The following is a 17,354-nucleotide window of genomic DNA, read 5'->3' on the forward strand; positions in this document are numbered from 1 at the left end:
CAGCCAAGGAAAGAACCCCCCTGAAAAGGGCACATTACCTAGTAGTCCGAAGTAACTTGGAAGTACTTAGGTTTCGTCTCTAGGGCTGATTATAGGTACCTAAGGTAGTAGCACTTGGCAATATGGTCCTAGGACTTCTAATTACAAGACGCCGTCGTGCTGTCGCTGCCCTAATAGACGTGCCTCTCACGTGCACCTGCTTCACCAGGAGAGAAAGGCAGGAGCAAACGTGCTTACGCAGTACTGCGTAGGTACGGTACGAAGTACTACTAGGGGTAGCGACTTCAATGGTAGACATATAACTGCTGCAACCAAATACATAAGGTAGGGCAGAGAGCGCCAAGCTCAGATCCTTGCCGTGCGAGCCCCACCAGTTCCGCCATCAACTCAACTTCCTCATAAAGTCAAATTCTCCGTTGTAAACGCTCCTCCTACCTTCACTCACCAAGCTGCCCTCCGCAACCATCTCGATAGGCTTGTGAACCCAAAGCCCCCCCTGCATCCATCCCACCGTCGAATATTCGCCTCGCCCTCAAGTCGAAGATAATGAGGGACTGTGGCTCGACGGTGTGCCCTTCTCATCCAGAAGCAGTCTGTGGGCGGCCCGCGCCGCCGGATGTGTGAGGCCAATCTTGGCGAGCAGTAGCAGCGCGTGTCGCGGTGCCGATATTTTGACAAAGGCCGGAAAAGGCCTCTGGCCGATGTCATCCGACATGCGCGTCGCGACGGGGTTGTCCTCGGTGGCGGTGGCGGCGGCGGCGGCGATGCTCAGCGACGCGGCGTCCTCATGGCGCAGGTGCACCGAGTTCATGCGCGATCCGCTCTCGTCCATGGCCACGCCCAGCAGGCCCGACGCGCACACAAAGTACGGCACGAAGCCCGAAACACGCTGCAGTGTGAAGAGGTCGTCGTGTGACTGGGCCAGCGCCAGGATCGACTGCGCCGCCTGTGCGCATATCTTGATGGGCCGCGGTTCGGACACCTCTTTGGGCGCCGTGCCCAGGAACGGCTTGAAGAGGCACAGGAGACAAAAGTGGTAGTACATGCTGCGCCGAGGTCCATCAGACCAACGGGTCACCTTCTCATCCATCGTGGGCGGACTCGTATGAACAGAGTGCGTGCTTGCTTACTGGATGAAGAGCGCAAACGGCGTCCGGCCCTCGTCGGCGACGAGCAGCTCGAACAGGCCCGAATACCAATCCAGGCACTTTGTATACACGGGTACCACGCTGGCCCAGACGCCCGGCTCGCCTGCCCGAGCCGCAAAGGCCAACTTGTACACCCACTCAGTGAGCAAGAAGAGCTTGGCTGAGAGGAGTTGCGAGTTGCGGGTCGGCAAGTGGCGGACTGCGACATCAGATGCTCTGCGCCTACTCATCCATGGTCGGCACGGCACTTACACGTTGCGGCAATGTCGTACTCGCCGCCAATGGACAGCTGATGCAACGCTGAGGCGCCGTCACCCGGGTAGTCAGGTCCGTCAAAGAGTCTCCCCGTCGTCAGGGACAGCATGCTTTGCCCTAGAGTTAGGCGGCGGCAACACAGAGGTTTCGGAGACAAGGCACGCACCGTACCAAGGACACGGCGCTACAGTACGTCGTGGCCAGCGCCTTGGTGTATTCGGCTTGGTCGCCGTCGGACTGTCCACACTGACAGAGCTCCGTGACGCCGGCAAGAAGAGCCTCGGCAAGCCTCAGTGCGTCTGCCTCTTGCCCCAGGCGCAGGCGGTAGAGCGAAAGGACCCCGAGAGCTTGCACATTGGGCAGGTTGCTGCGGTGTCGGTCGTTTTCGATGATGGCCGCCGCCTCGTCGCTGAATATCTTGCTCCCCACCCAGCGCGACGGCAGGACGTCCTTGTTGTCGCTGGCTCCGTTGACCAGCCGTGCAGAGAGCGCCAGGAGCGCGTGCACCAAGGCGGACGAGCAAAAGCGGCCCGACCCGTTCTGGTAGTCCCGGAGGAAGACGTCCCTGGACAGGAGGCACAGGGCCAGCGAGTCCCAGGTGCCCAGCACGTCGAACAGGTGGCGGATGTGGGCCACGGTCCAGCCGGTCCGGGTCCAAACGTCCAAGTGCGACTGAGAGGCGTAGACGTCGAGCGGACGTGGCGGTAGAGACAGGATGGTGGACGGATCCGGAGTCTTTGCCGGTGTGTTGCACTCGGCGGACCTGGTAAAGGTTAGCCTCCACGGGAGCAGCCGCTTGAAGCACGGCGAGCGGGCAGAATCTCCGGCCGCGACGGTGGCAACACCTGCAGCAGAAGCAGCAGCAGCAGAAGCAGAAGCAGACGCGCCATGAGATGATGCTGACCATAGGCCGGGGCTGTCATCAGCCTCCTTGCTGCCGTCAGCCGCCCCCACCGGCTTGCCCTCGTCTTCACACTCGCCCACGATGCTCCGGATAGTGCTCTGAAGGGCCCTGATCTGGGACCTGTTTTCTAGGTTGGTCCTTTGGAGCTCCTCCACGCGCGCGCGCAGCATCGCCTTGGACTGCATCCAGCCGAGGTCGTAGACGCAGCACTCGTGGGCGTCTTGGCATCGCTTGCACGGGCTTCCGCCATCGCACTGCGAGCACACGTCAGTCAGCGCCCCCTTCAACGACGGCCGCGTGGGAGCAGCACTCTTGCTCGCTTCTTGCGGCAGCGCTCGCAGGCTGTCCGCGTCTGGGTCCGGGGCATCTCTGCCGCGCGGCCGCCTTCACGTCTACAGTGTATCTGTGTGTGTGTGTGTGGTGTGTGTGCCCTAGGCGATCTCTAACGAGCGGTACTTGCTGGTTATTGCAGATACACGAGGCGCAAGATGAGGAGGGCGCCGCTTGAGGTGTTGACCCTTGCTACGACTCGTTCCGGGAGATGTTTTGGGGGCAACGACGAAGGGGAGTCGAGTCCGGGCGAGGGGGGCGCTTTCGTGATGGATCCTGCGTCAACGCAGACGTGAGCAACCCCGCGCCCGCCATTACATCGCCAGGCATGTCGCCAGCAGCTGTGACGGGATCATACGAGACGGAGGGTCCAAGGGGAGGGGGGGATATGTAGGGTGACACTCGATGGCGATGCGACTCGCACGGAGTACTTGTCTGCCTGTTGCCTGCCTGCCTGCCAGGCTCGGCGTCCCGTAAACCAACCAAGTGCGTGTTTCTGAGATGCTATTTCGCAAGGCCGCTGTTTCAAGGTGGTTGACCCTGTTTTACGGTTTCAGCCGTGGGAGCAGGGCTCGTGATGATAGTAGAGCCGCTTGCATCTCATGCATCTTCTCACACGCGACGATAGGTATTCTCGTACGCCATTTCATCTCTGGGGCCGCCCGCCCTCTCACGTTTTTCTTCTCCAACATTTTTTTGTCTTGATCTTTTTGGTGCTGTAGTGCCCACGCCGTCTCTCGTGAGCGGAGCCGTCGCGCCGTTAGGAGCTGCAAGAGGCAACGACCGAACCTCTTGGCGATTAGTTTTGCAAAGAACCACATCGTGGCCACCATCGTGGGCCCCAAGGGACTTGCTAGCGTCGACGAGCGAGGGTGCTGCCTGGTGCCTGGTGCCTGGGCCCCGATTTCCGACTGTTTATCATTCAAAAATAAATTCTATATCCATCCGTCTTCTCGTCCATACGTTCCGTCGACGGCATCACCGCTCATACCAGCAGCGCCACTCACACTCACGATCCACCGCATCCCGAAAGAATGGAGGAAGGTCTCACGCCCTCGCAAAAGGCCCAGCTTCATGAGGTGGCCGACGGCATGCTCAAGGTCTACCAGACGCTCGTCCGCATGCGCTACCTCGACGCGTCGCTGATCCAGGAGGGCCCGCACGACATCGACCACCTGATGCCCCTGTACCGCTCCCTCGGCCTGGATCCCTCCATCGTGTACCTTTACAGTATCCTGCCGTACGTGGCGGGCCCCGGCGACGGCGGCGGCGGTGGCGGCGACTTCTTTCTGGGCGGCGAGTTTGTCGACTTTCGTAAGGAGGACGACGTTCGTCAGGGCCGGGACCCGTTCTACAGCGAGGCCGTTGAGGATGCGATGCGGCCGTGGATGACGCCCCTGTCCGGCATTGGGAACCACGGCACGGCGCTGCTGTACGACGCGCGGAAGCACTGCATCGGCATTTTCGATCAGATGAATAGCGGGAGCTGCGACCATAACCTGCACGAGGGCTACACCATAAGGCGGGCGGATGAAGGGGATGAGGAGGCGGAGGAACACGGGGAGCAGGGCTCGGATGGCGAAGGGAGCGCAGAGGGAGCGCAGGAGGAAGACGCCGATGGGGAAGACGACGAAGATCATGGGAGCGAAAACGATGAAGACGATGAAGAAGAGGGGAAGGAGGAGGATGATGATGATGAAGACAACCTCACTGGCGATGAGGACGAAGGGGATGATGACGACGACGACGACGACGACGACGAGCACGACAGCGACGAATGCTGGCTCGACATAATGGACAGCCGCCCCGCCCCGAATGTCCTCCGTGACATGGCCCTCTGGCTCGAAGACCTCACCGAGCTACCAGGCGGCGGCGAGCAATCCGACCCGCAATGGAGCCCCGACATCATCAAGCCGCTCTACATCAAGCACGGCTGGCCGCACGCGCACTTCAACGGCGACGCCTTCCTCGTCGACCAGGCCCGCGCGCAGGCCGTCCTCGACGCCAGGAGCGCAGCCGAGGAGCCCCGGCTCACGGTCGAACGCCTGCGAGACGGACGAGGTGGCAACGGCGACGATGACGACGAAGGCGACAGCCCGGCCGTGCGGCGCCTGCGGGAGCGCCTCCGCGCCGCGACGACGCCGGATGATGAGTGGGCCGCGCGCTGGGAGCTGTGGCGCGCCGAGTGGAGGGAGCGGCGCAGGATGCAGTGTCTCCGCGAGGCGGAGGCGGAGCTGGAGCGCGTTTGTCCCGGAGGGGTGTGCCAGAAGCCTGATGAGTTGATCTTGTGGGAGTTGAGGCAGCTGCGCGAGGACTTGCTCAGCGCAGAGCGCACATTAAAGAGTTGCCAGCAGGAACTCGGAGACGCCGACGCCTCGACCGACGACGACGATACTCGACGGTCCCTTCAGATCCAGCTACGACAGGCAGAAAGCAGGGCCGCGACGTGCCGACGAGCCTACGAGGCGTGCGAGGCCGACGCCCAGAGGGAGTGTCCCGGAAAAGCGCCGCTGCCCCTGGGCCGCGGCGTCGAGACAACCGGCCTGGACCTGGAGCAGAGGCAACGGGACCTGAGCGGCCAGGCGGAGGGGCTTGAAGAGGAGATTGGGCTCATACGAGAGTGGGTGGCCGGGTTGCCCGACAAGCCGGGCGTGCAGACGGCGAGGGACATGGCGCGGGCTCGGGTCGAGCAATCTGAGGAACAGCTGCAAAGCACCAAGTGGCAGCTGGGCTGTGTGGTGAAGGACTTGGAGGGGCTGTGAGCATGAGGCAGACAGGGCGATGCATGGAGACACGGATGGAGGATAACGTCGTTCGATGGGGGAAGAGGTTCATCTGGTCCAGTACTGAATTCTCAGGAACCACACTTGTCAGAAGTCTGGTCTAAACTAGAGCCCTTAAATGCTGTAGAGGAGTTAGACACATCTATCATATGAAAGAAAAGCACTTATGCAACACTTGCCTCGAATCCGTCCAAACCCCCGGACTTGGACACAGCCGCGTTCGAGCCGAGTAGTATACCGGCAAGGTGCCGCTTGGACTTTTGGTTTCTAACAATGTCCTTTTCAGCATCATATATACTACGTTAGCTTGTGACTTATAGTGCCCAATTTCCATGCGTGAACTGGAATCGTACTTCTTCTATCGTGTCTCGGATGTAAAAGCGTATTGTTGTGACTTCTCGCTCTTGTCCGATCCTGTGGATTCGTGCAAGAGCTTGATCCTCGACTGTTGGGTTCCTGCAATTTTCGTGAGCAGCTAAGCTCGAAGCCTTGCGTGCTTGCCTCTGCTTACCAGTGCGGCTCCATCAGATACGCACGAGAAGCGACAGTCAAAGTCAGCCTTAGGTTCCCCACAGTTAGCTTGTTACCGCAAACAATTCAGAAGATAGATCAACTCACCCCACCGCTCCACAAGAGAGCGTCAGCAAGAGTACCCGTTTCGAAGGGTCATTACGGAATTGTTCGACCACTCTATGTCTATCCCTCGAAGGAACCTTGCCATCAAAGCGGAGCACTTGGATGCCGGCTTGATCCAAGCCTGCCTCGACCACGTCCAGCATCATCCTCCATGATGAGAAGACCACACTGGCATCGGTAAGTACTCGAACAGCATGGCCGAGAAATAGTGGCAGAGGAGCACCCACGACTTGACATCTGGAGCCATTTCTCTCAAGTCGTTTACCAAGCTTTTGACCTTGATGGGAAGATACGCCGAATTCCGAATAGGATGGAGTGAGACCGAGACCGCGGCTTCTTCCAGACTTGATTCGCTCGTCGATACGGACGCAATGGGACAGGGCGTATTATGTCCACATTTTTCGCCGTTGCTGGTTGGGACAGTTTTCTGGACACAGTCGGAGCAAATGAATCTCAGACATGCTGAGAAACGTGCGTTTGGTGTCTCGAGATCTCCCGGCGGATGGTGTAGCTCGTCAATCTTTTCGCAGCAGTGATAACACTGCAATCCGCCCATTTTCAATCGAGCATTGAATTCAACCTGGGCTCTGCTAGTCCAGTCGTCTGTTTTGGAACCTTTCTGCGTAATCCCTGGCCTGTCGTGCCTGTTCGGATACAGGGTCCCGAGGTTGCATACCATCCTCATGGCTTCGATGTGCTGCAAAGTGTTGTGGGTCACTTCCCAGTCTGTTCTGTCACCGTCTCGGATTCCAGCGCCATCGAAACGAGGACTGAAGTCACCTCGAACTCGATTATAGAGCTCTCGTTCCTTAGCATCGAACTCAACCTGACAGGCATGATCGTGTCTCAGTGGCAACGCGATCATTTCCTTGGGTCGGCGAAGTAAGATGCAGCCTGCCAATCGCTTCAGTCTCTTGACTGCTTCTTCTACATTACCTTTCTTCCACAAAGAAGAAATTTCTGCTTCAAAGACTCTTTTATCACTATAAGGATATACTCTAATGAATTTAAGAAGGGCTGCCATGTCGTTGAGGTGGTTTTGAAGGGGTGTGCCTGTGATTGCCCACCGCGAGAGAGCCTCCAGGTCGCAAACGGCGCGTGCCAATTTGGAATCGGCGTTGCGGATAATGTGAGCTAATCGTGTCAATCATCATCAAGGCTTGGGATCATGAAGCCGTACCTTCATCTAAGACTAGCCGCCTCCATCGAGTGGTGAACAGTATCGACGTATCATGGCAACTCCCATTTCGCCATTCTGTGGAAACTGTGTGATACGTCGTCAGTACCACAGCATTGCCTTGAAGTTCTGAGAAACTCGTGAGACGAGTTTTCCCGTGGTGTAGGCGCCATGGCAACTCTCCATGGGCGACGTGTCTGAAGGTAGGAAAATGTCATCAGCTTTCGGTAGGGCAAACAATGAAGGTCGACTGGCAGGATTTTGCCGCCCACGGGATTTCACACACTTTTTGATCTCTTCTTCCCAAGTCCCCAACACTGCAAATAGCATCAGTCATTGAGATTTTATGCCGCCGCCAACGAGACCTCCATATTTGTGCACGTACAGGCGGGGGGGACTATAACTAATGTCAGTCCACAAGGCTCGTCCTCAAAGGCACCAGCAAATGGAAGCACATTAGTAGGCACGGGATGGTTCGCATCTGATGCTATGAGAGCGATCATTGTCAGTGTTTTGCCGAAACCCATGGGGTCTGCAATAATGCCCCCATGAAATGGAGGTGGCTCCTCTGGTTGACGGGTGTTCGTCACTCGATTGACAAAACTTTAAATGTGTTAGCGGCGCGTGTTGTCTCAGGCTACGGCTTGGGGCCAAAGACCATTCTTCCCGTCCAGACTCTACTCCTTCCCATATGTCTGGTCTGGATCCGTCGAATGCCCAACCTTGCTCTCTGCACAGCATGAACGTAAGTGCTTGCTTCTGATGTCTAGAGCTCATGTCAGACTTTGGTCGCTTGAGAGAACTTGAACGTGCGGTCTGACTTCTTTAACTGGGTGGTAATTGTTGCTGGCGGCCTAGATTCCGTGAAATCCTCCTGCGAGTCGAGGAGGTCTAGCAGCTCTGTCCGTGGCTCGGAATCGTCCAATTTCTGCAAACCCGTGCGCTTTGGTACTAGGTCAAAAGTTGAGACAGTGCAGTTCGAATCCGAAGGCGGAAGACGATGCGGATTGCAATATGGCACATCCAAATCACAAGCAATGGGGTCCTGTAAGTATAGTTTCTGGTCGTCTTCAAGGTTCTCGTTGCAATCAGAAATGAATCTGTCAATGGAATCATAGAGTGTGCGGGGTCCGTAGATGATAATGTCCAGAGAACAATTGGTTGTGGCGCGAGGAGTGTGACGAGGCTTGCCGCTGCTCGATAACTTGGGGGGATCGACAGAAACCGTACAGGAAACCTGCAACTTGAGACTTGGTACTTCCAAGAGCGCATCCGTAAGATACGTATGCTGAGAGGAAATACAGCCCTTGAGATTCGGGTTATCTGTTCCGACAAAATGCTCCAGATTTTCCAGCTTGACGGGGAAGACTGGGCCATTTTCAGAGGCAAATCGTTGGCAGGTCCCGAGAATTCGAACAAACTGGACAAATTAGCCTATAATTTTAACGATGTTACGTTCTGATTTTAATAGAAGTCACATACCATGCCAAAGCAGACAAGCTCAGAGCCACTGGCGTGCTCCATGCCTTGCGTGTCATTGGCATTCTCAACCATTCCTTCATGTTCACAATCAAATTGGCTCCGTGTGTCCTCGAATTGCTGAACCCGGTTCGAGGGACTGAGTATCTCTGACACCGCGAAGGCTTGGTAGCGCTGTCCTGACGTATTGCCGACCAGATTGCAGGTAGTTTGAGGTTCAAGTGTCAAGTCTCTGGGGCGGAACCTTGTTTCTGGCCATGAAATGGTCCCTGTTTGCAGTGCAGTAGCCTGGGCTGGGTCCACAAACGTGCCAAAATAACTGCCGTCTGGGGCATTCATTGCAAAGTTTGGTTCGAAGGTCACAGCAGAGCTTGTGTCGAGCGTCTCATATCGCGGCTGGAGAACCTGATGACTCGGGTTGAGGTCAAGCGTGACGAGTGAGCTACCATGCTGCTGCTGATTCAAAGCGGTACCCTGGTGAGTGGCCGACCCCCATGGCTCCAGATGCAGCGATGAGTAACTCTGATTTCCTGCCGCGGCTGTTAAGTGGCTATCGGCCGACTCGCAGTACTCATCAACGTCAGACGTCGCATTTTGATCTAACGTCGCATATCCGGCGTAGTCGAGGGGCGCTTCCAGTCTACGCCGCTTGTTTGGAGAAGGGTGGAGCAGTGAAGATAGACCAGCCATGGCTCAGTGAAGCTGTTTGGGGAACGAAGATGCTATCTCTTGTCCGATGGAGGAAGTGCAGTCGTGAGACCGTACGAAGTACTAGTCACCAGTGAGACCACGTAGTAGTGAGTTGAAATGACTTCACTGTTCGGGAAGTCCATACAGGCGGCTGGAAACGATATCTGCCGCCTTGTTGCCTTTTCATGCATGTACCTATCATTGCCGAAGCCCAACACAGGCCGACAATGCTCAGTGTCTTCGCTGCGCCACTGCGCGTCAGGTCGTGTAACAAGACGCCCGCTCACCGCCGGACTTGGCCGCTGCTCTGGCAAAGTTGCTTTGAAGGGCGTCTCATACATTTCTATTGCTAGCATAAGCGGAACAGCGTGAACTGCTGCCAGCACGTTCTGCACAACGCAGCCGGGATCAGCGTTTTTGCCTTACCATTCTCTCAGGCCACCCAGAGTGCCGTTGTGGCGATACTCTGAATGCCTTTGGATGTTGAAGACATCAGTGGCCCTGCACCGCCTGTCTGCGTGGCGGAGGCAAGGCAGGGCAGGCAGGGCAGGTAGACCCATCTGTGACAAGCCCGGGGTATGAGACTGGAGCTACATCAAGTGAGCAGGAAAGAGAAGATTCTAATTCTGCCCCGAGTTCTTGGGTTTAAAGCAGTAATCGGTGCATATATATATGTATCTTCCTATAACGAATCAAAATGAGGTCCATAGATGATCAAGTTGGGCCCTAGCCTCATGTCGAAGTGCAAACAGTAAGCACGATAGCCCACCGACTAGCGAAAACTGGACAATGAGCCTTTGCAGGGCAGCAATGCATGCAAGTGTGCCTTACCTACAAGCCGGTGGCAGCGCTGCTCCTTCCCTAAGGCGCACAATTGCCTGTCGCTCCCACTCGTCTCCAGTCGCAGCACAGCCTCAGCTGGAAGCCTGACGACGACCTCGTCCTCTTCTGTTGTATTTTACAGAAGAGGTCCCCTTGACTGGCGGTTATCTGGTAGGTGTTCAAAGTGTACAAAAAATGGAACTCACAGCGCGAGTCTCAGTGGCAGCTCAGCGCACCATTCGTAAAGCGTTTGATGACCTTGAACAAACCATTTCGAAGACCGACAGTGCCAAGTTTGCCGAGTGTACACTAAGGAATGTGGAAGAGGCGGCCCGCGCCATTGAAAATGAGCTGGCAGCTCGTCAGTCTCTAAGAAACATGCGGCGATTGGAGCCTCTTTTCAAGGGGCTGCAATACTATTCTCAGTCGATCGAAGTTGTCTGCAATGGCACGCCATTCTTGCCTTGGATATGGGCACCAATAAAACTAATTCTCAAGGTGCGCATTACTAGCACACTACGCTTGAGAGTGATTAATAACCGAGCTGCATGTGCAGGTAGCATCTGACCAGATCGAGGCGTTTGAGAAGCTCATACAGGCCTATGCTCGTATAGCGGAGCCTTTGGCACGACTCAAAATCATCAGCCAGGCATTTTTAGCGAACCATGAGATCCAGAAGGTTCTCGCAATTTTCTACGCTGACATTTGCAAATTCCACAAGGAGGCATACAAATTTGTGCGCAGGAGTGGTACGTCTAAGCGAGGACTTGCTGTTCGTTGCCTGTCACTGATGCCGATGTGTGGCAGGGTGGAAAGTCTTGTTCATGACTTCTTGGGGACGTTTCGAGCGTCGCTTCAACGGGATAATCGAGGACCTCAAAGCTCACGAAGCCCTCATCGACAAAACGGCTTCCGCCGTGGGACTCTCTGAGGTGAAAAAGCTCAGAGAAGCCCTTGAACTCCAGAGGCAAGAGTCACTTGAGGAAATGGCCGAGAAGGACACGGAAAACACAGCAAAGCAGTATCAGGCCATTGTCGGCTGGCTTAAAATGGATGACCACGAGCAGCTCAAAATCTTCGACTTGGTCATTACCGAAGCTCAAAGATACGACGGAACCTGTGACTGGATCCTCAAGCAAAACAAGATTGCCGCATGGATGAAGTGCAGCCAGGAGCTCGCCTTTCTCGTCCTTCGCGGCAATGTAGGGACTGGAAAAAGTGTTCTCGCCGCCCACATCACCAACTTCCTCCGAGCGTCGAAGCAATCCTTGGTGGTTTGCCATATCTGTACCTACGCTCAAGCAGCATCCACCGAGTACGGACAAATACTGCGATCAATCCTCTTACGGCTCGTACAAGCCAGTTCGGACCTAATTGCCTACATTTACAAGCAATTCATACAAGAGAAGAAGAGTCCGTCTGTACAAGCCCTCGAGAGCCTGATTTTGTCGGTGATCGGGGCTATTTCAGACAATCCGTCGCAGACCAGCTATATCCATATTATCCTGGACGGGTTAGATGAGTGCGAAGAGAAGACGCAGCTTAAGATTATTACTCACCTAGAACGAATGGTGTCGTCAGCATTGAGAGCGAATTCGACAATCTGCAAGGTCCTCGTTACGACTAACATGCAGAATGAAACACCCAAGAAGTTGAAAGCAAAGCAACAAGTATCGCTGACCAACGAGAAAACTGCACTCAGCAAGGCAATCTCGGTGTACACTGCCTCGAAGCTTTCGGAGCACCGGTCGCGATGGTTTCAAATGGGGATTACGGACACAGACTTGAAGGAGCTTGAGCTTCGACTCGCTGAAAAAGCTGACGGTACGCTGTGCGGAGTAATTGAGTACAAGAAGATACAGTATACTGACGGGAATTGAGGAATGTTTCTTTGGGCACGACTTGTTCTCGAGTACTTGGCATCCCAGATGTTTGTCAAGAAGAGCGAGCTCAGGGATGCAATCGATACGCTCCCCAGGAAATTAACCGAGTTGTTGGTTCCCCACTCAATCCTGCTCTATACATCGGGAGCTGAGTCATGAAGTTATCAACAGATACTCGCGCGTCTCGTATCCCGTTTCGACATGCGCTCAGTCACTCGACTGCAGTCTATACTCGGTTGGATCGCCTTCGCCAAGAGGCCTCTTCGAAAGGCGGAGCTTCGATCTGCTCTGGCGTTTGACTACGACGCGCAGGACCTCGAGATTCAGGAGTTGGCCCCGAACTACCTCTTTGATATGTGTGCGCCGCTCATTGAAGAGCGTAGTGACTCTACCTTTTCTCTCGTTCATTCCTCAGTAAAGCAGTGAGTATTCGCAGCACCGTCATTGATGTTTGTTAAGAGTTCTTATAATACCGGTTAGATTCCTTCAAGATACAGAGAGCAATAACTTCTTGAACGAGTCTCGGGCTCTCCTTGAACAGGGATACATCACCGCGACGTGTTTGCTGTCGGGACTTCAAAACTTCCAGCCCACTTGCTCAGAGAAGACGCGTCTCCATCGTGTGTTACGAGGCTTGCACGGCTTGCATGTATATGCCTCAGAGAATTGGATAGAGTATCTTCTTACCATTGCAGCCTCAGAGAATGGCCTTGACCCGGACACGCCATTCTTTGCTCGGTCTCAAGAGCTTTCTCTGGCATTGAACTCCCTGCCTATATCAGGCGACCAGTCTTCAGACCAAAGGTTTCTAGATGACCGACTTCGTCGGGTGCAGAACCATCCAGAGCTCTGGAAGGCTGCACGGGCTATCGTGGCAAAGAGAGCAGCAAAAACACTTGAAGAAAGCCAAACCATCGGTATTGTCGATCTGTACCCGTCATCTGAGGGTTTCAGAGAAATTTTGCTGACTGATGTACAAGGAATAGGAGGCCTCGGGGAGATTACCAACCTATCAACTCTGCTGCTCAACTATCAACACACGGTCAGAGCCCTGCTTGAGATGCGTGATTACCCAGGAATCGCAATTCAAGAGCTCGAAAAATTCAAACAAGACTTTTGTTTCGCTGCGTTCACTTGTCGTCTGTCGTCTTGTCCCTTTGCAAGCACAGGCTTCGAGACCGAGGCTTCTCGGGATAGTCACGAAGAGGCTCATGCACCACGATTTCCCTGTAAGGTGCATGACTGCCATTATCCCCCTTTCTCTTCCTCCCGAGCTCTGAGGAATCACCACACCAAATTTCACTCACAAGCAATGCCAAAGATGAGAATAGGATTTGGAGCCCCAAGAGACTACCAGAATGCTACACAATGGGCGCAGCATGCGGACAAGTCCAGTGGGCGACCTTTCCTTTCCGCATCGACCGAGGATGTTGCTACCATACCTGTACAGGATCAAGGTGTAACGTCTACTTGTAAGCAAGGATGTCAACCCGTGCGCTGTCCAAGTGGCTAAGCGGTCCAACACTCACTGTATGCAGATATGTCGCAGCTTAGTGTGCCTAGGAGCCAAGAGTGGCCGCTATCATCTCTTCCGTCTACCCACCTGGCATCTTATTCCATCTCCTCACGGGCACATCAGCCTTCAGAGTCTGAGCTGGCGCAGGTTGCTCAGCTGTCGTCCCGTGTCAATTACCCCTATGACCGTCTTGGGAGTATTCATCTCGATAGAAACAAAGAGCGCGAGAACACGCATGAGCAAATGCCTGCACTGCCGTCTTTTCAAGCCTTACAGCGCTCAGTCGATCAACCACAGTTGGAAAAGGTATGAAACCTGACCATTCAAGCATAGAATTAGGTTCTAGGGCTCACTTGTCTTGGCATGTAGTCGTCAAGAGGGAACCGACGTTCTCGACACTTCAAATGATATTGAGCTCGGAACATGTTTACGAACGTTAGTATATCACCTGCTGACGACAACCTGACTCGCACGGGTAAGTTTACAGAAGCGTTCATTGATACTGTCTGGACCCTAACCATGAAGATGAGTAGCTTTAACACCTCGAAGTGCCTTCTTAACACTCCAGCAATGATCACAGCCACGAATCGTTCCTATATACCGTATAAACTCAGGAAATTAGCCATCGCCCCGCAACGGGATGCAGGGTTTCTAAGACGCACTTTCCTTAAAGAAAGTAGCCGTTCTCCTATTCTTATCAAATTATCTCGGTTATCGTTGTTTTAGGCGCGTTAGGCCAATAAAGCTGGGGTTTACTTGAGCGGCGGGGCAATGGCTAAGGCTCATTGTGCCAATGAAGTTCTGTCACTAGGGGTTTACTTATAGAGCGGGGCGATAGCTAAATTTCGGAGTTTATACGGTAACACTCTAGTAACGAATACAGTCATATACCGACACGAATACCGACACGAATCTCCTAGTTAGAACTTAGGACCAGGGTTAGGGATAGTGTCAGGGTAATTATGGTATAGATCTCTCATTATTTTCTCGCGTTGTTGAAGAATATGGCTCTGATGCTGGCTGATAGCTTATAGAAGAGTGTACAGGTGTTGTGTGCGCAACGTTGGGTATTGTGTGCATGACTGGCCCGTAGCTTTATCGACGAATGGCGGAGAACGTCCCGTACTTCCTTCCCATGCTCTGTGGTCACGCACTGTTGGCAGGAAATTACTCACAAGTTCACTCACGTGAGGTGCATAAGGGATTCTGTCGCCCCACTCATTGAAGGTATGTGTTCCACGGCGCGGTTGCCAATCTGACCCATGCGGTCAAATAATGGCACGAAGTAGAGCTTGATGGCTATGAATGGGTGCTGACGATACCAGCAATTGAATTCTCCTAGATAAACTTAAGCTCCAGAGCGAGGTGTTCAGGCTACAAGCATTGCGCCCTGGTCCCGGTTTGGAGTCTAGGGATCAAGGACTGTCGTCCCTTTTTAAGCTGTCGCGCGCACTCGCTGGGGATTCGAAGATTTTGCCGAAGAACAGTCACTTCCTATATTATGAAACAGGCAAGGATCTTCTTTCACCTCCGAGATCCTTGAATTGGTCCACGGCCAGTTCAATAGGAGTGGGACATATGATAGCGACATGGAGAGGCTGTGGGGAGCTTTGCTTGAGCCGGTTGGCGCAGGTCTCCGTATTTACACCTGTGAGACTGATCTTTTACTGAGATGTGAAATGCAATCCATGGACCTTAGGGGATGATGGCCAAACCATAGATGATACCTTTGACGTTCACATACTGAAGGATCCGGGCCTACAACCATTCTGGATTTTATACACATAATCGACCACCTTATCCCTGGTTTGAGAATTTGGTGCTAGCGTCGACCGCGTGCCCGGTACGGACGGTCAGGGCGACCAACAAACCAAGCTCAGAGATGTGCTTGGGCCATCAATCACGTAGCCTGTAGGCGAGCCACGGTTTCAGTCCACGTTCACCACGGACTGAGCGCAGACACACTGATACCTGCTGCTCCGTGCCACGGACTTGCCTTCGTCGACATACGCGCCACGCGGACTTGGCTGCGTGGGCGCAAGCTGTGCCACGATGGCCCGCCCGCGCGGTCCATGGCCACCGAAGAGTGAGTGCGCGGCCGCCCGAGCCGGTCTATGGTTCAGGGCATTTCTCCAGTCATGACAATGCCCCATCAGAGCGATTGCCAGGCCCGTAGGTGCTCTGACACAGCGTCACTGAAGGCGACATCGATGAGGTGGTGCCTTGCGCACAAACATGAACGCAGGCCTTAAGGTGGCAACAAGTTATGCACGCAAACTCTTTCGGGCAAGGAAGGCTCAGAATGGCGATGAGGTGGTTGGAAAAATCCCGCTTTCTTTTTTTTCTCCCAAGAGTTTTTAACCGTCACTTGTTGTCTTTTTTTCGCAACACCATGGTCCGAGGGCGAGAGGCGGCCTGTGATACCATCTCGTAATCCTCATCGTTGCCTCGTGCTCAGACCAAGTAATACGCGAACTACTCGTACGCTGAATTTACTCTTGAAACAGAAGCAGATACTATATCTTTTATGTAATGATATGTCGCCCGTTTGAAAAAGCTGCCGAGGCCACCAGAACGTAATATTAAAGGTGATTGCACTCACCGCCCGCCCGGGAAAGCTCTCCATCTATCATTGTCCCTACGTTCTGGCCGGAGAAATACTCAGCTCACAAGCGCCAACGAGACACAACGCCCGGCACGGAAGAATATTGGACATCAAATCATACTTGACAGAGGAACAAGCGTCGACAAACACGCAATGATCTTGCCCAGAGGCGCTTGCATGTCTCGACCCCCCAACACCGGGGCCCCATGTCCTGAGCCCCCGATTCCTCAGCCTCCGGTTCCCCCGCCTCCAGTTTACAAGGCCTCGGCTTCCCCTATTTCGGATTGGTCACGTCCAGTTCGAAGGCGCCCGGTTGCTTCGCCTCTTCCCTATGAGCCTCCACCTCCCTATGAGCCTCTACCTCCTCCGGCTCCAACCCACGAGCCTCCGCCTCCTCCACCTCCGGCTCCAACCTATGAGCCTCCGCCTCCTCCACCTCCGGCTCACAACCCCCCGATCCCCCCACGTCCGGCTCGCCCGCGTCCAACTCGAAAGCCCGTGGTCCCTCCGCGTCCAAGATATAGGCCTCTGCCTCCTCTGCCTCCTACGCCTCCTACGCCTTCGAATTACAACCCCACCCCCCCTCCCGTTCCGTCTCGCACGCCTATAAATCGAAAGCCCCCGGCTCCTCCGCCTAAAGTTCCTATATCGCCCCCCCCAATCCCTCCGGCTCACAACCCCCCGATCCCCCCCGTTCCGCCTCGCCCGCCTATAAATCGAAAGCCCCCGGCTCCTCCGCCTAAAGCTCCTGAGCGGGCGATTCCCCGTCCTCAGCCCTCTCCGCGTCCGCTTCCTAAGCCGCCGGTTTCTCGTCCTCTTCCATGTCCTCCGTCTCCAGAACTTGAGATCGTGGCTCCCCGTCCTCGGCCCATCCCGCACCCGGTTCTCAAGCCTATGTTTCCCGAGCCTCCGCCCCCACAGCGTTCGGATACCTTGTGTTCGATTTCCAGGCCCCCGGTTGCCGAGCACAGGTGTCTTGACCATAAGGTGCCACCGGGTCAAGTATCAAAACCAGGGACGAAACTGCGAACAGCTGAGAACATAGCGGGAGTACGCTCGCTCATCAGCCGCCTACCAGGCGACAATTGGATTGACATCTGCTGGGTGAAGATCCCGCCGGGCAAGG

The 17,354-nt window shown here is 54.8% G+C and overlaps 6 protein-coding genes across 6 annotated transcripts; 4 read left to right on the forward strand and 2 right to left on the reverse strand.

Annotated features, from left to right (window-relative positions):
* Window positions 1-278: 278 nt before the first annotated feature.
* Window positions 279-2,829, reverse strand: JDV02_009794 (uncharacterized protein). Its single transcript, XM_047991483.1, has 6 exons — window positions 2,618-2,829; window positions 2,308-2,561; window positions 1,570-2,166; window positions 1,401-1,513; window positions 1,131-1,347; window positions 279-1,046 (listed from the first exon to the last, which is right to left on the reverse strand). The coding sequence occupies exons 1-6, from the start codon at window positions 2,672-2,674 to the stop codon at window positions 533-535; spliced, it is 1,752 nt and encodes a 583-aa protein (XP_047847495.1). The 5' UTR covers window positions 2,675-2,829; the 3' UTR covers window positions 279-532.
* Window positions 2,830-3,671: 842 nt separating this feature from the next.
* JDV02_009795 (uncharacterized protein) lies at window positions 3,672-5,399 on the forward strand (the record flags this gene model as incomplete). Its single annotated transcript, XM_047991484.1, has 1 exon — window positions 3,672-5,399. One exon carries the CDS (start codon window positions 3,672-3,674, stop codon window positions 5,397-5,399), a length of 1,728 nt encoding a protein of 575 aa, XP_047847496.1.
* Window positions 5,400-7,610: 2,211 nt separating this feature from the next.
* On the reverse strand, window positions 7,611-9,992 carry JDV02_009796 (uncharacterized protein). The gene is made up of 4 exons (XM_047991485.1): window positions 9,829-9,992; window positions 8,716-9,745; window positions 8,055-8,653; window positions 7,611-7,999 (listed from the first exon to the last, which is right to left on the reverse strand). Exons 2-4 carry the CDS (start codon window positions 9,400-9,402, stop codon window positions 7,690-7,692), a joined length of 1,596 nt encoding a protein of 531 aa, XP_047847497.1. The 5' UTR covers window positions 9,403-9,745; window positions 9,829-9,992; the 3' UTR covers window positions 7,611-7,689.
* Window positions 9,993-10,602: 610 nt separating this feature from the next.
* On the forward strand, window positions 10,603-12,104 carry JDV02_009797 (uncharacterized protein; the record flags this gene model as incomplete). The annotated part of the gene is made up of 3 exons (XM_047991486.1): window positions 10,603-10,722; window positions 10,781-10,973; window positions 11,032-12,104. The coding sequence occupies 3 exons, from the start codon at window positions 10,603-10,605 to the stop codon at window positions 12,102-12,104; spliced, it is 1,386 nt and encodes a 461-aa protein (XP_047847498.1).
* A 204-nt stretch (window positions 12,105-12,308) lies between these two features.
* On the forward strand, window positions 12,309-12,533 carry JDV02_009798 (uncharacterized protein; the record flags this gene model as incomplete). Its single annotated transcript, XM_047991487.1, has 1 exon — window positions 12,309-12,533. The coding sequence occupies one exon, from the start codon at window positions 12,309-12,311 to the stop codon at window positions 12,531-12,533; it is 225 nt and encodes a 74-aa protein (XP_047847499.1).
* A 1,114-nt stretch (window positions 12,534-13,647) lies between these two features.
* Window positions 13,648-14,031, forward strand: JDV02_009799 (uncharacterized protein; the record flags this gene model as incomplete). The annotated part of the gene is made up of 2 exons (XM_047991488.1): window positions 13,648-13,929; window positions 13,993-14,031. The coding sequence occupies 2 exons, from the start codon at window positions 13,648-13,650 to the stop codon at window positions 14,029-14,031; spliced, it is 321 nt and encodes a 106-aa protein (XP_047847500.1).
* Between the last annotated feature and the right edge of the window lie 3,323 nt (window positions 14,032-17,354).

This window comes from Purpureocillium takamizusanense, chromosome 10 (genome assembly GCF_022605165.1).
Source record: "Purpureocillium takamizusanense chromosome 10, complete sequence".
NCBI lineage: Eukaryota > Fungi > Ascomycota > Sordariomycetes > Hypocreales > Ophiocordycipitaceae > Purpureocillium > Purpureocillium takamizusanense.

What these genes read in the sequence shown, in the direction of transcription:
- JDV02_009794 (XM_047991483.1), bottom strand. Translation starts at nt 2,674, where the DNA reads ATGCCCCGGACCCAGACGCGGACAGCCTGCGAGCGCTGCCGCAAGAAG. An exon ending in GATGACAGCCCCGGCCTATG is followed by an intron (nt 2,167 to 2,307) that starts GTCAGCATCATC and finishes AACCTTTACCAG; the next exon opens with GTCCGCCGAGTGCAACACAC. An exon ending in AGCGCCGTGTCCTTGGTACG is followed by an intron (nt 1,514 to 1,569) that starts GTGCGTGCCTTG and finishes TCTAGGGCAAAG; the next exon opens with CATGCTGTCCCTGACGACGG.
- JDV02_009796 (XM_047991485.1), bottom strand. Translation starts at nt 9,402, where the DNA reads ATGGCTGGTCTATCTTCACTGCTCCACCCTTCTCCAAACAAGCGGCGT. An exon ending in AGCTTGTCTGCTTTGGCATG is followed by an intron (nt 8,654 to 8,715) that starts GTATGTGACTTC and finishes TAATTTGTCCAG; the next exon opens with TTTGTTCGAATTCTCGGGAC. An exon ending in ATTACCACCCAGTTAAAGAA is followed by an intron (nt 8,000 to 8,054) that starts GTCAGACCGCAC and finishes CATGAGCTCTAG; the next exon opens with ACATCAGAAGCAAGCACTTA.